General features: G+C 41.8%; 1 protein-coding gene across 1 annotated transcript in view; it reads left to right on the forward strand.

Annotated features, from left to right (window-relative positions):
• Positions 1–2,860: 2,860 nt before the first annotated feature.
• The window catches only part of PDE3B (phosphodiesterase 3B), a 184,194-nt gene continuing 171,020 nt past the window's right edge, over positions 2,861–16,034 (forward strand). Inside the window, exon 1 of the mRNA XM_044258887.1 lies at positions 2,861–3,990. Coding sequence (XP_044114822.1) covers positions 3,007–3,990 — 984 coding nt within the window. The 5' untranslated portion in view covers positions 2,861–3,006. The remainder of the gene's footprint in view (positions 3,991–16,034) is intronic.

The raw sequence follows: 16,034 nt of genomic DNA on the forward strand, positions 1-16,034 counted from the left end.
CTTTGACATGGATTGTAAACAGAGAAGGGAGTTGGTATAAACATGGCAAGCTCGTTCTTTTTGTGCATATTTTTAGTTGAGTAAACTGATGGTCTTTGGTTACGTCCTTATGTTATATTTTGGAATCCTGTCAGGTGCTAGGGTTGGTGTTAAGAGGTATGCATTCCAAATATAGGTTATTGAAAGAGTTGGGCTTTTAGCCTTATAAAGACCTGGGAAGACAGCTGAAAGAAGATAACAGAACTGGAGAGTATGAAGAGAATTTTTGAATTTTATTTGCCAGATAATAATTCTTTGATACAAATTCTTTTGTTTTGATTTGTTAACCCTGAGAATTTGCTTTAGGTTGATGGTACAAATAATTCAAAGGTTGTTATTGGCAATCTAAAACACCGATCCTAAGGAGGCCTATATATTTTTGTCATACAGAAATTAAACTTTTTAAGATCAGAAAGGACCTTCAAGTTCATCAAAATTAACTTTCGGCAATTTTACAACTGAGGTGAACAAGGCCTGGAAGTGTTATGTGACTTGCTTAATGCCGGGGCCTGAATGGCTGGGCCAGGATTAGAAGCTGTGAAATGAATTTCTAGTCCATTACTATTACCATGCCTATTTCACTTCAGATTACTAACAGAGGCTTCAAAACAATAACTTTAATCTGAATTTGTTCTAATTTTCAAATCAGTTTATTCCTTTTTTTTTTTTTAAAAGATTTTATTTATTTATTTAACAGAGAGTGTGTGAAAGAGAGCAGGAGAGTGGGGGTGAGGGGCAGGTGGAGAAGCAGATTCCTTGCTGAGCAGGTACCCCCTTGTGGGACTCCAGGGCTCAATCCCAGAACCCTGAGATCATGACCAGAGCTGAAGGCAGATGCTTAAGTGACAGCCACCCAGATGTCTCGACAGTTTATTATTTCTTATGAGAATTTCAGTAATGTCAGTGCTAGTTTTGCCATGCCTTTCTGTAAAAGCTCAAAATGTATCCACAAAGTTTCGTACTTTAATCTTTGGTAGTGATGAGTGCCCTGCATATCATGTAAAAAAATGTATTCGTTGAGTTGTGTTGAAATGATACTTATAAAAAAACTTCCATTGTCATGATGGAAAAAAGACACCATGGATTTTTATTTTATTTTTTTTTTAAGATTTTGTTTATTTATTTGACAGACAGAGATCACAAGTAGGCAGAGAGGCAGGCAGAGAGAGAGGGGGAAGCAGGCTCCCTGCGGAGCAGAGAGCCCAATGTGGGGCTAACCCACTGAGCCACCCAGGCGCCCCAGGATTTTGATTTTTTTAAGGAAAGCATTTGAGTAATCAATTTGAATATTCTATTAAGTATTTTTTCCTTTGTCCAGGAGACAGAAAAGGAAAAGGAATTCTGGTCTTTTCTTTCATCTTGGTCAAATGCCTGTGCTAATTTCTCAGCGATTTCTGCTATGTATGTGAACTACGGCCATATACGAAAATGGTCTGTTTTAGGTCCTGGCTGTGGGCAGAGATTAATTGGTGAAAAAATGGGCCTGTTTGTGGGATTTACCACACAGTAAGGTTTCTCATCTCCCTGGAAAAATGTGGAATTAGCTCTTTGAGAAATGCAGGCCTGTCATGAGGCTGAAGGGAGAGTTTCGGTGGAGGGAAACACAGTTCACTCTCTAAGGCCGTTATGATTGGTCAGGTTCCAGAGCAGTCCCTCTGGTACAGCAAAGTTCTTCTCACTTTCAAGTCAGTGTTTCCATATTGCTAGTTTCACCAGTAATTCACAGATAGCATCTTATTTGGCTCCTTTCGTGGCCAACCCATCCAAACTGGGCAAATGGTGTTGGAGAGGACTCATAATCCTCCCACCGCCCCCCCCACCCCAGAACACGCTGTTACAGTGAAAGACTTCAAAGTGGAACAACTTTGTGACAACAGACTTTCTATGTTTAGGGAGCGAGGCACAGATGTGAACCAGTGGGTATGTATGGCAAGGGTGTGAAGTGGAGGATGGGACGTTAGTTCCTCGCCCGTGGAGACAGTTCTTGAGCAAGACAAGGGCAGTCACATCTTCTCAGATGCTCCGGGAGAGCACTGCACGCGCGCTCCTAAGAGCCTCCGCAAATCTCCTGCTGCGTGGCCCGAGATTCCACGTAGCTGTGGAGGGCCGACCGCGGCACGGTGGTTACGGAATCCTTCGCCATGCCCACGACGGCGCCTGGTCCTTACCGGGTCACAGTTCGGACAGTCCAAGGGTCCACCCTGAACCGGGATGAGTCCGAGGCGGGTCCGGCTTCTCCCCTCCACTCGGTTTCCCAACTAGGCACTCCCCAAACCCTAGCAGTGACCTGTCGGAGCCCGGCTGCGTGTCTGCGCCTTACCCCCAGAAGGAACCTGCGCGTCTGGGGTCCCGGGTTGGCGGGTTTGCCCCCTTCCACCCGGAGAGGATCCCGCCCGCCTCCGCCAGACCCGGCCGCTGTCCGGGCGGCCCTGAGCGCGCTCTCCCCGGTCCCGACGCGCTCCGCCGGCGGGGTCCCCTGCTCGCGTCCGGGACAGCGGCTGTGGCGGGACGGGGCGCGGGCGCGCGCGAGCGAGCGAGCGAGCAAGCGGCGGGCGGGGCGCGCGCCCGGCCGGGGCAGGCACGGGGGGAGGAGCGCCCGCCCGCCAGCCGCCGCTCGCGCGCCCAACGGACCAGCCTGGGGCCGGGAGGTAACTGTTGCAGCCCGCGGGAGCTGGGAGGCGACGCCGAGTCTCCCGTCCCGAGAGGTGTCCGAGAGACAGGGAGGGGGCGGCCGCGGACGGTCCCGAGAGCAGTCCCTTCCGCCCCTCTTCTCCGCCAGCATGTCGCGGACCCCGCCGCTCAGCCGCCCGCGCGGCGGGGACCCCGGGCCGCGGCGGCGGGCGCAGCCCTGACGCGCAGCCGAGCCGGGGGGTGCCCCGAGCGCGCGGGCGGAGGCTGAGGGAGCGCGAGCAGCCGCCTCGGTCCGAGCGGGGCGTGTGGAGCCCCGCGGCCAGCCGGGTCCGGGCCATGAGGAGGGACGAGCGAGACGCCAAAGCCATGCGGTGCCCGCCGCCGCCGGAGGGGGCCGGCTCGCCCCCCGAGAGTCTGAGGAACGGCTACGTGAAGAGCTGCGTGAGCCCCCTGCGGCAGGACCCTCCGCGCGGCTTCTTCTTCCACCTCTGCCGCTTCTGCAACGTGGACCTGCTGCTGCCGCCGCCGGCCTCCCCCCAGCAGCCGCGCCGCGGCTCCCCCTCCGCCCGGGCGCGCCTCTCGCTGGGCGCTCTGGCCGCCTTTGTCCTCGCCCTGCTGCTCGGCTCGGGGCCCGGGAGCTGGTCTGCCGGGGCCGCCCGGCTGCGGACTCTGCTGAGCGTGTGCTCGCACAGCCTCAGCCCCCTGTTCAGCATCGCCTGTGCCTTCTTCTTCCTCACCTGCTTCCTGACCCGGAGCAAGCGGGGCCCCGGGCCGGGCCGGACCGGCGGCGGCTCCTGGTGGCTGTTGGCGCTGCCAGTCTGCTGTTACCTGGGGGACTTCTTGGTGTGGCAGGCGTGGGCTTGGGCTTGGGGGCCCGGAGACGCGGGGGCCCCAGGCGCGGCCCCGCACACGCCCCCGGCGGTGGCGGGCAGGTTGTTCTCGGTGCTGGGCTGCGTGGGCTTGCTGACGCTCGCGCACCCGGCGAGGCTCCGGCCCGGCATCCTGGTGCTGCTCTTCTCCGGCTTCGTCTGGTGGGTCTCCTTCACCGGCCTCGGGTCGCTGCCCGCAGCCCTCAGGCCGCTGCTCTCCTGCCTGGTCGGGGACGCCGGCTGCCTGCTAGCCCTGGGCTTGGATCACTTCTTTCAGATCAGGGAAGCCCCGCATCATCCTCGCTTGGCCAGTGCCTCCGAGGACAAAGTGCCTGTGATCAGACCCCGCAGGAGGTCCAGCTGCGTGTCGTTCGGAGAAACTTCGGCCGGTTACTCCGGCAGTTGCAAAATGTTCAGGAGACCTTCGCTGCCTTGCATTTCCCGAGAACAGGTATGTTACCAGAAAGCACGGCTTGGTAAGGGTGTGCGGTTTTATCGCTTCAATTCCCAACTTGAATTAGCGAACTTGAAAGCGGGTTCACTTCCAGGCTGGGGGGGGGGGGAGTTTTGTTCTGGAAAGAATTCCTAAATTACAGGAGGCTTTTTAAACACGCAGAGGTACCTTTTATCTTGGAGTAGAAATGAAAGAGTAGACTGATTATATTGCACTTTTAAAGGACTTTGTTCATGCGATAGATGAGTTCTCAGGAATGAAGTGGGTTATTTGCGGTTTAATAGATCGACGACTGCCACTTTGGCATACACTAATGTAGGTCTTTTTGATGCTATTTGTGCTGTTATAATGGTGGTGTCTCCCCAGTGATAACATACAGGCATTAGATTGAATACGTACCTATGTATAAACTTTAATCAGAACGGTTTCATTCTTGATAATGGAGAGGAAGAATTAGAGATCATACAATGAACAGCGATGAGCTTTGGAACGGAGGCTTAGAGTAGATGAAAAGGTTGTTGGAAATAATTTTTAAGGATTCATCCCCTCTCCCATTTCAGTAGTATAGGCCATTGTAATCTTTTACAGACTAACTCATGGTCGTGGGTATTTGTTGCGTAATTAGGAGAATGTTGTAACAGTTTAACCTTTAAACTTAGTAATGTCTGTAAAGATGCCAAAAGCTTTTCCTTTTCCTTTTCTTCCCCTGTAGGTTTACAGGTTTTTGTTTTTTAAAGGAATTGAAATCATCCTCAGGGAAGAATTTCTCTTTATGTGGCTTAGAGACTTACTGTTCTGCATCACCAAGAAATCAGCAAATACAGTTGTTATTCATTGAGCATATGCTAGGTGCAAAACACTACATATATTGTCCCAGTTGCTCACAGAAACCCTGTATGGTAGATGACAACCTCAAATTAGAAATGAGTAAATTGAGGCTTAGAGATACCCAGCCTCACACATCAGTAAGTGGTAGAGCAGGGATTTGAACCTAGATCTTTCAGTTTTCAATGCTGTTTTTTAAGCAACTAAAAGGATGTGTGTAGAGGCTTTTTGTAGGAAAGTAGGAGTCTGTACCATTGGTTTTCAGACTTTTTGTTTGGTGATATGTTTTACACTGGAACCCAGTGTATTTGAAACAAACGTTTCTTGTTCTTGCTACATCTGATGCTCTCTTTTCTTAGTAATTTTCAAGCTACTACACTGATTTTATGTTTAATACTGATGTGTAGTGTTCCAATGAGACCACACTTTGCTTCTTAAAAAGTTTTCTCAGAGACCACTTTTGTGGTCTGTAATTTGGCCAAATGCTATTAAGAATTGTTCAAAATATGTTATGCCTTTTGTTTTCTTAGTTTACAGCTAGTGATACTAGACAATGCTTAGAAAATGTGTGTCAGGAGAAAAACTTGTGAGAAGATTTACTGCAGAGCAGAGTAATACCAGCCCTTTTCATAGATTGGAATGACATTTGGTTTGACTCTATGTGAATAGGTTGTATTTTTTTTTTTTAATAGGTTGTATTTTTTAACAACGGAAAGGTCTTTTAGCAATGTCATCACATTTGAAGACAAGTTTCCTGTACTTAACAGTATTACATTTTAATGTATTTTAATTGTAATCTGTTGGCATAGTGGATTATGGCTGTTGTTTTGTAATTCGAAAATTCTTGGTCTTCTTAATCCTAGTCTGATGCCCTTTCCATAACAGCAACCCTTTTCAACCCTCAGCTAGGTACAGTGTTGTTACTGCCAAGTTGCTTCACTTACTGTTTGTATTAGAGAAAAATACAATTTCACTTTTAAAAAGGTTATATTTTCTTATTTCAAGAAACTTACATTTCACAATGAATAGGAACATTTTTGGGGGCTTAAATATATGATATTAGTCCAAGGGGTTTATATGTGGTTATTTAATATGTAGCATCATAAAATAATACTATTTCGGCATTACTAGAAATTACTAGATATTTTTAACTTAGCAAAACAACTTATTTTATTTTATTAGCAAAAGTTGTAATAATCATATTTTTACTAATGCTAAATTCCTGAAGTTTGACAGTGGGTCTTTGGTTTTGTTTGCATGTTGTTTATGCTAAAGAAATTATGGGGAAATAAGTACTTTTATGGAAGTAAAAGATAAGAGATTTTCTGATTTTCAAAGTGCTGAACTTTTATATGACAATTGTGAAGCTACCTTTTTGTTTCAGAAAGTGAAGGAAGACAAAAAAGATTTTGGGTAGAACTTGAACAGGGGGAAATGTCCTAAATTCACTGGCAGAGGGGTCAAGGGTAAAGTCTGGGCTCTTCTGTGTAATTTTGGAAGAGTCAGTGAGTGAATTTTTCTGAGTCTCAGGATCCTGTCAAGTTATGGGATCCCAGTACATTAATTCTGTAATAACTTTAAATTCTAGAATCCATTCTTCTAGTAAGTAATAAACAACAATGTAACTAAAACTTCACAAATAGTAGTTCTTGAAGTTGAGGATACTGCTAAGCCATATTTTTTAAGTGGAAAAGAATAGAGAACTTCTAAAAAGTGCATATGGATTCATTTATGGATTGATAACAAAATGATGATACTTTCATTTCCTTAAGAACTTAAATGTTTTTATGAATATCTTTGAAAAACAATTGAAAACTGGTATTAATAAAAATATTTTTAATTGTGTCAGAGCAGATTTAAAGTCATGTTTGAGTTTTGGGATGTTAGGTATGATGTTGAAAAATCGACATGTTTGTAAGATACTTTATTTTTCATAAATACATTGGTAGCATTTGATGTAAATGCTGTGTCTGTCTCAGTTCTTAGAGAAGGGTTTTTGTTATTCGCAGAGCATTTAGAGATTTAAAGTTTAAATCTAGTTATTGCTCGTGGGTTCATGGAAAGAAGCACTAAATTTGTAGTACATATGCCAGCAGTGAGCTGAAACTAATAGGAAGCTAAAAGAAAAGAAAAAAATCAGTTGTCTGCATAGAAGCATTGACCAGAATTTAACAAAGTAAATGTCTATGCCATTTTACTTGTGTATTCTACAGTGCAGTTTTCAGTTTTTCAGTCAGATTCTTTGGTGTGTGATAGACTTGGTAAGTATGAGGTTTTGAAAGGTAAGTTAGTGTGTTGAGAAATTTTTCTATACCTAAAATGCTAAGTGCTTCCTAAAAGGTTGAGTAAATATTTAAAAATTCTGTGGCCTTAAAGCCCATAAATATCATTTAAAGTGTTAATTTTATTTGAAAAAAGATACACACATGTAGTATGAAGGCTTTTAAAAAAGATTTTAAAGTTTAAGTGATTATTTACCCCCTTAAGGAATTTGCAAGGCAAACCCCACTGTGAATTTCTTTAATAATACTTTACTGTTTATGATATTTATTTTATGGTTTTAATGAGTGAGTGTTTTATTCTCATTTCATGTTCGTGTTTTTGTATAAAAGTATCAACGTATGTAATTATTTTATGCTCTATTTTGTAAATATTGTCTGTACTCTGCCATCCATGTTATTTTTCAAAAACACAGATTTAATGAAATCACTCACTCTTAAAAAATCTCTTAGGCTTTTCATTGTTCGTTCACAGGATAAAGTTCATGCTCTTGACCCTTGCTTGCAAAGTCCTTTATAAACTGCTTTTAGCCTTTTTCTTGTTTTGTTTTTAAAAAAGCCATCTGGGATTTATGGAACACCCCTTCCTCACATCCATCTTTGGTTCTGGCTGTTTGAGGACTGCTCATTGTTATTGATGTGTAGATTTTTTTCTTCTTTTACCATTTACACTAGTTGAAATCTCCTTTTTTTATTTTTAAGATTTTATTTATTTATTTGACATATATATAGAGAGAGATCACAAGCAGGCTGGGGGGCAGGGGCACAGCTGGCTCTCCGGTGAGCAGAGAGCCCAGTGCGGCCTGATCCCAGGACTCAGAGACTGTGACCTGAGCTGAAGGCAGGGACTCAACCCACTGAGCCACCCAGGTGCCTCTGAAATCTCCTTTAAGAAAGGAGAAATCTGGGACGCCTGGGTGGCGCAGTTGGTTAAACGACTGCCTCCGGCTCAGGGCGTGATCCTGGAGTCCCCCGGGATCGAGTCCCACATCAGGCTCCCAGCTCCATGGGGAGTCTGCTTCTCCCTCTGACCTTCTCCTCGCTCATGCTCTCTCTCACTGTCTCTCTCTCTCAAATAAATAAAATAAAATCTTAAAAAAAAAAAAAATTTAAAAAAAAAAAAAAAAAAGAAAGGAGAAATCTCCTTTAAGAAAATCTTATTTAAGATTAAGAATCTTTACCCAAATCAATGTGTAAGCTGAGGGCAAAGCTCTGTTATAGCAAAATTGGCCATATTTAAAAAATAAAAGGTGGGAAAAAAAAAAAGGTAACAAATCACGTGAGGTAGTGATGATGTGGGAAAGAATATTTTCATTATATCGAATAAAATGATAACATCTCCGTAGTTTATATTTTCCCATACCAAGTGAAAGGTAAATAGAGTCAACCGGGAATAAAACCATATAAAGTTTTCTTTTCATTGCCCTCAGACTTTATATCCTCTTCAGAGGGAGGCCCATTTTAGTCTCTTTCCTTTTTCCCATTCAGTTACCATGTCAGCCTATTTCCCTAGCACGTTCTCCCACTTTCCCATACCCCATCCAAAGCAAGAGCAGGCTACACTTGCTGAAAATTTCCAAGTTTTTTTGTTTTTTTTTTTTTAAATTTTTCGTTTTTTATAAACATATAATATATTTTTATCCCCAGAGGTACAGGTCTGTGAATCGCCAGGTTTACACACTTCACAGCACTGAAAATTTCCCAGTTTATTTCAACATAAATATATTTATATAGCTATGGAAGAGATTTACAATTTATCTAGTTGAAATGTCATTTTATTTTATTTTATTTTATTTTTTTTAAAGAAATGTCATTTTATATAAAGGAAAGTAATTCAACTCCAGAAAGATAATACCATGTCTAGGTTATGCTGTGAAATATTGGGATACGGGAATTAGAGCTCAGGTCTTGGCTCCTAGTCTCCTGTATTTTCCGTAAAAAGCATATATGCACCTGCAGTCGTAGTTTTCCAAGGCCGTCTTCAGTTTTGCCAGTTATCTCCAATTATGTGATAAATGATATCCTTGGTAAAAAGAGGTAGGGGGATGAAGAGTGACGGGAGAGAGAAAGGAGGGAAGATAGGAGAGACTCTTGATCACCTGGTTCATAATGACCTTGAAGACCTCCTTGGTACCTGATGTGGTTGTTTCAGGGTGTCTCGTCGGGACGCAACTGAAACTCCAGTATCTTTAGAGGCCAGTTCCATAACACATTTCTGTTAACATGTAGGGGAAGGAGGGGAGGGCAGGAAGAATGGAAGTGAATTGATGACGATTGCCTACTTTGCTTAAGGGCATTCAATCTGGACAAAACAAACTGGACAACTGTGTTAGCCAAGCAAAACTCGAGAAGAGCTGAGTTCTGAGTCAATTCTGACAGTTTATGACATTGTTCACCTTATCATATACAAGTTAATCCCCTTTTAAGTGATTGTTAGAAGCTCTTTCCTAGAAGTTGGGGCGGAGGAATGTATTTCCTGCTTTTCTTTTACAACCTTGAACTTTCCCTGCACTATTGCTACCTAGCAGGTATCTTTTTAAAGATCTTTATCCCTCCTTTATCAATGAGAGTACATTGTTTGACAACTTCTTCCTTAGATCTCATACAACTTGAATTCATTATATTTTACATTTATTTAGTTAATGTTTAAATTTGTAAATGAGAAATGCCATACATGAAAGACTATACATATGTATATTTTTATACAGTTTAAAGAAGATAATAAAACTAAAGTCATGTACTCACCACTCATTTTTTTAAAAAAATATTTTTATTTATTTATTTGGCAGACAGAGATCACAAGCAGGCAGAGAGGCAGGCAGAGAGAGAGGAGGAAGCAGGCTCCCTGCTGAGCAGAGAGCCGGATGTGGGGCTGGGATGTGGGGCTCGATCCCAGGCCCCGGGGAAAGCAGAGGCTTTAACGCACTGAGCCACCCAGGCGCCCCTTTCTTTCTCTCTCTCTTTCTTTCTTTCTTTTTTTTTAATAACACCACTCATTTTCTTTGCACTTTGTAACGTATTTTGCATCTCATCCCTGTGCTAGAAGCAACACATCTGTCCTGATTTTTTTTTCCTATTAATTCCTTTGCTTAGCTTTATAATTATAAATATAATTATATATATAATTCATCCTCATGAATGTTTCCTAAGTAAATAATGTGGTGTTAGTGTTGCCTACGTCTGAACTTTAAGTAAATAGAATCATGCTGTATGAATTCTTCCAAAAGCTTTTTTTTTCCTGATGTTTTCTGTGATTGATCCATGTTGATTATAGTTGTAGTTAATTTTCAGTGCTATATAGTGTTTCATTTTATGGCCACAGTAAAATTTATTTATCCATTCCACTGTTCATGGACCCTTCGGTGGTTTTCAGTTTTTTTGCTGTGATGTATAATGCTCCTGTGAAAATTCTTGTAAATGTATCCTGGTGCATGTGTATATCTAGAAGTAGAATTGCTGAGTTGTAAGGTATGTTTGTGTTCAACTTTACTAGGCAGAATAATGGCACTACAAAGATGTCCTTGTTCTAATCCCTGGAATTTATGAATTTGTTGCTTTACATGGCAGAGGGGACTTTGCAGATGAGATTAAGTTAAGGGCCTTGAAATGGGGAGATCAACCAGGATTATCTGGGTGGATCCAGTGTAATTGCAAGGGTCCTTAAAAAGTGGAAGAGGGAGACAGAAGAGATCACAGAAAGAGATGTGACAGTTGGCATTACGGTTAAAATAATACAGTGTGAAAGAGACTCAATCCACCTCTGGCTTTGAAATGGGAGAAGGTGGCCGGGAGCCAAGGAAAGCAGGCACTGTTTCAAAGCTGGAAAAGACAGGGAAAGGGATTTTTCTCTAGAGCTCCCAGAAAATAATGAAGCCTTGCCAGTACCTTGCATTTAGCTCAGTCAAACCAGCCTGACCCATAGGATTGTAAGATAATAAATTTGTGTTGTTTTATACCACTGAGTTTCTCATTATCTGTTAAAGGAATGTGTGCATTTGCATTAACTGCTATAACAGTAACAAAGTACCACAGACTGGTGGCTTATGCCACAGAGATCCATTGTCTCTGGACTAGAGCCTAGAAGTCCAGGATCAACTGCTGTAACAGTTTACATGTGGCAGTAACAGAGTACCACAGACTGGTGGCTTATGCCACAGAGATCCATTGTCTCTGAACTAGAGCCTAGAAGTCCAGGATCAGGTGTCACCAGGCACGGTTGGTTCCTTGGCGAGGGCTTTGAGGGAGAAGCTGTTCCATGCCTGTCTCCCAGCTTCTGGTGGTTTGCTAGCAGTCTTAGGCATTTTTGGATTGTAGATACATCACCCCTGTCTTTGCCTTCACCTTCCCACGGCACTTTCTCTGTGTCTCTTCATCTAGTTTTCCTTCAGAGCCTGTCTTTGTGTCCCGATTTCCCCTTTTTGTAAGGGCCCCCAACATAATTACTTCTGTGAAGACCTTATTTCCAAATAAAGTCACCTTCTGAGGTACTGAAGGTTAGGATTTCAACATTTTTCAGGGGGAACACAATTCAGCCCATATAAGTGGCAGAGGAAACTTAGACAGTCTGGCAAGCTGAATTGTTTTTCACATTGGTTATACTGTTTATACTTTGGCTAGCAGTGAATAAGAATGCCATCACACCCATGATTCCTAGTTACTGACTTTAATTTTAGTTAGTCTGGTGGGTATGAAGTGGTGTTTCTTTGTGATTTTGATTTGTAGTTAACTAATTCTGAATAAGACTGAGTATTTTTTTTTAAAGATTTTATTTATTTATTTGATAGATGGAGATTACAAGTAGGCAGAGAGGCAGGCAGAGAGAGAGAGAGAGAGGGAAGCAGACTCCCTGCTGAGCAGAAAGCCCGATGCGGGGCTCGATCCCAGGACCCTGGGATCATGATCTGAGCTGAAGGCAGAGGCTTTAACCCACTGAGCCACCCAGGCGCCCCAAGACTGAGTATTTTTTATGTTTATGGACTGTATTTCTTATTCAGGGATTACCTGTTTATATCTTACGCTCTTTTAAAAGTTGGGTGGTTCACTTTTTCATTTCATTTCATTTTTTTCTTCAATAAATCATGAGTTGTTGGGGTACCTGTGTGGCTCAGTCAGTTAAGCATCTGACTTTGGCTCAGGTCAGGATCCCAGAATCCTGGGATCAAGCCCTACATGGGCTCCCTGCTTGGCGGGAAGCCTGCTGCTCCCTTTCCCACTCCCCCTGCTGTGTTCCCTCTCTCACTGACTCTCTCTGTCAAATACATAAACAAAATCTTTAAAAAAAAAAAGTCATTGGGGCGCCTGGGTGGCTCAGTGGGTTAAGCCGCTGCCTTCGGCTCAGGTCATGATCTCAGGGTCCTGGGATCGAGTCCCGCATCGGGCTCTCTGCTCAGTAGGGAGCCTGCTTCCCTCTCTCTCTCTGCCTGCCTCTCCATCTACTTGTGATTTCTCTCTGTCAAATAAATAAATAAAATCTTTAAAAAAAAAAAAAAGTCATGATTTCTTTATGTATTCTGGACATTAACCCTTTATTGATTATTTGAGTTGCCAATATTTCAGTTTTTATGATGTCTTTTGATAACTGAAGTTCTTAATTTTAATGCTGTCAGATTTGCCAATCTTTTCCTCTAATGGTAAGACTCTTTGTATCTTGTTTATAAAACCCTTCCCTATTGGAAATCCCCAAATAAACTTCTGTATTGTCTTTTTAAAGTTTTGTCTTTCAAATGTTTTCACCCACCTAGAATTAATTTATATGTGTGATATGTTAGAGAGATCCAGTCTCATTTTTTTAAATTCAGTGAATATTCATTTATGTCAACAGTTTATTGAAAAATTTATTCTTTATCAGCAGCGCTACCTCTGCATAAATCAAGATTCAGTGTAAATGTATGAATCTATCTGTGCTCTCTATTAGGTTTCTTTCTTTTAAAGATGGATTTATTTATTGATTTATTTGACAGAAAAAGCAAGCAGAAACAAGGAAGGGGGAGGCACAGGGAGAGGGAGAACAAAGGGAGAGGGAGAAGCAGGCTCCTCCCAGAGCAGGGAGCCAGATGGGATGCCGGGCTTAATTCTGGGACCCTGGGATCTTGACCTGAGCCAAAGATGCCACCCATGAGCCCCTCTGTTAGGTTTCATTGGTTCATTTATGCACCCTGTGTTGATACTACATTGTCTTAATTATAATAGCTTTATAGTAAGACAATATATGGTAAATCCCCTTGGATAGTTACTCTTCTTCAAGAGTATGTTCAGTGTTTTGTTTTGTTTTGGGTTTTTTTTTTTTTTTTTGGACTTTGCTTTTCAGTATAAATTTTAGAGTAAGTTTGTCAAGTTTCACAAAAAATCCTGTTGGGATTTTGATCAGCATTGAATTAAATTTTTTGAAGAGTTTAGAGAAGAATTTGGTTTTGATTGAAACTTTTAAGTTGTATTTTTCTAGGAATTTATTTAATGTAACTTTTTTTTGAGGGGGATGCTTCTCTATTTTATTTTTATAATTAAGAAATTTTTAAAAATAAACATATAACGTATTATTAGCCCTAGGGGTACAGTGAATCTCCAGGTTTACGCACTTAACAGCACTCACCATAGCACATACCTTCCCCAGTGTCCATATTAATGTAGCTTTACAAATTTTCTTGGTTCATAATGTCTTTTTATTATCTGTCTAGTCTGTTCAGCATTTGGATTTATTTCCTCTTTTTCATTTCTGATATCATTTGTCTCTTTTTTCTTTGTTTTCTAAGTCAGCCTTGCTAGAAGTTTATTTGCTTTTTATTCTTTTTAAAGAATCAGCTCTTTGGATTGGTACTTATTTTCTATTTTATTTATATCAGCTTTTATTATTATTTTCTTTGAGTTTCTTTTTTTAAAAGATTTATTTATTTATTTTAGAGAGAGAGCGTGCGTGAGGTGCGTGAGTGTCTCGAGTGCACCACACAAGTGGCAGGGAGGGGCAGAGGGAGGGGGAGGGAGAAAATCTCAAGCAGACTCCCCACTGAGCAAGGAGCTTGGAGCAGGGCTTGATCCCCTAACACTGAGATCATGACCTGAGCCAAAATCAAGAGTCCGAAGCTTAACTGCTCAGGTGCCCCTTCTTGTTCTTTTTCTAACTCTGTAACTGTGATGCCAAGCTTACCAATTTTTAGCTTCTTTAGTGTCTGCATTGCAAATTACACATTTTTTGGTAAATATTGCTTTAGTTGAATCTCACAGGTTTTGATGTGTACTATTGTTATGGTTCAGCCCTAAGCAATTTCTGATTTTTATTTTATTTTTTTAAAGATTTTATTTATTTATTTCAGAGGGAGACAGAGAGCATGAGAGAGGAGAAGATCAGAGGGAGAAGCAGACTCCCTGTAGAGCTGGGAGCCCAATGCGGGACTTGATTCCGGCACTCCGGGATCATGACTTGAGCCGAAGGCAGTTGCTTAACAGACTGAGTCACCCAGGCGCCCTGATTTTCCTTTGACTAAAAAGTTGTTTAGAAATAATAAAAATTTCTACGGTGCCTGGGTGGCTCAGTGGGTTAAGCCTCTGCCTTTGGTTCAGGTCTTGATCCCAGGGTCCTGGGATTGAGCCTCACATAGGGCTCTCTGCTCAGCGGGGAGCCTGCTTCCCTTCCTCTATCTCTGCCTGCCTCTCTGCCTGCTTATGATCTCTGTCTGTCAAATAAATAAATAAAATCTTAAAAAAAAAGACGTTAAAAAAAATTTCTAATCATGTAGGCTTTCTAGTTATTTTATTGTTTTCTGATTTAATTGCCTCGTGGGCATAGATTGTGGCCTAACAAATGATCAGTTTTCATGAATGTTCTGTGTGCTTGAAAATAATACATCTTTTTCAATTTTTAGGTACAATGTTTGTGAGTTGTCTGGTAGACAAACATAAAATGTTCTTGCCACATTTTTCTGTGCCCTTACTGACTTTATTTTCTTGACCCATCAGTAGCTGGAGAGAATATTAAAAATCTCACTTTACTGGTGGATTTGTCAGTTTCCCCATCATAGTTTGCAATTTGCTTATGTTCATGAGTGCACAGATGGAGAATAAAACTTTTCAGATTTGATAGAATTACTTTTCAAAGGAACAGCAAAAAGGATACACGAGAGAAAGCACATTGCAAATGTTTAAGGAGTTAATGTAGGAAAGTAATGAAAAACTAATTAGATCAGAGTTAGCATATATTTGCAATTTGCCTTTTATATGTGCCCGGCCCTGGAGATACTAAGATGACAAGCCAGGATCTGTATTGCAAGGAGATCAAACTCTAATGGAGAGAGAAAGTGTAAATAAATAATTACAGTTCATGTGGTAAGTGATACAGCAGAGGTATAAACAAGGTACAATGGGAGCATTACAGAAGGAACAACAAACTAACCCTTTCTAAGTGGAGTGTCAGAAAGCCTGCAAAAAGTAATTAACAATTGATCTTTAATCTTCAGAGAAAGTTTCATCTTGGTATGAAACAAGTCAAAAATGAATTTTAAAAATTTCACTTCTGGGACACCTTGGGTGGTTTAGTCACTTATCGTCTGCCTTCAGCCCAAGTCATGATCCCAAGATTCTGGAATTGAGTCCTGCATCTGACTCCTTGCTCAGCGGGGAGCCTGCTTCTCCCTCTGCCTGCTGTTCCTTTTGTCGGCAGTTCCCCCTGCTCCTGTGGTCTCTCCCTCTCTCTCTTTGTCAAATAAATAAAATCCTTAAAAAATTTTTTTTCACTTCTCTGACTTTAAAAATAATTTTTTAAAGTTTATTCCAGCATAATTTTTACTTTATTCTAAATACATATGGAGGTAAATACTTCTTGTCAACTAAGAAACTGAAAACTATTCACAGAAAACATAGTTAGCCAAATCAGGCAAACTGTTCGCTTTCAGTCACCAATCAGAGCTGATCACTAAAAAAGATGTTTAAGTTCTCTATCAGAAATGG

This window comes from Neovison vison, chromosome 7 (genome assembly GCF_020171115.1).
Source record: "Neovison vison isolate M4711 chromosome 7, ASM_NN_V1, whole genome shotgun sequence".
Taxonomy (NCBI): domain Eukaryota; kingdom Metazoa; phylum Chordata; class Mammalia; order Carnivora; family Mustelidae; genus Neogale; species Neogale vison.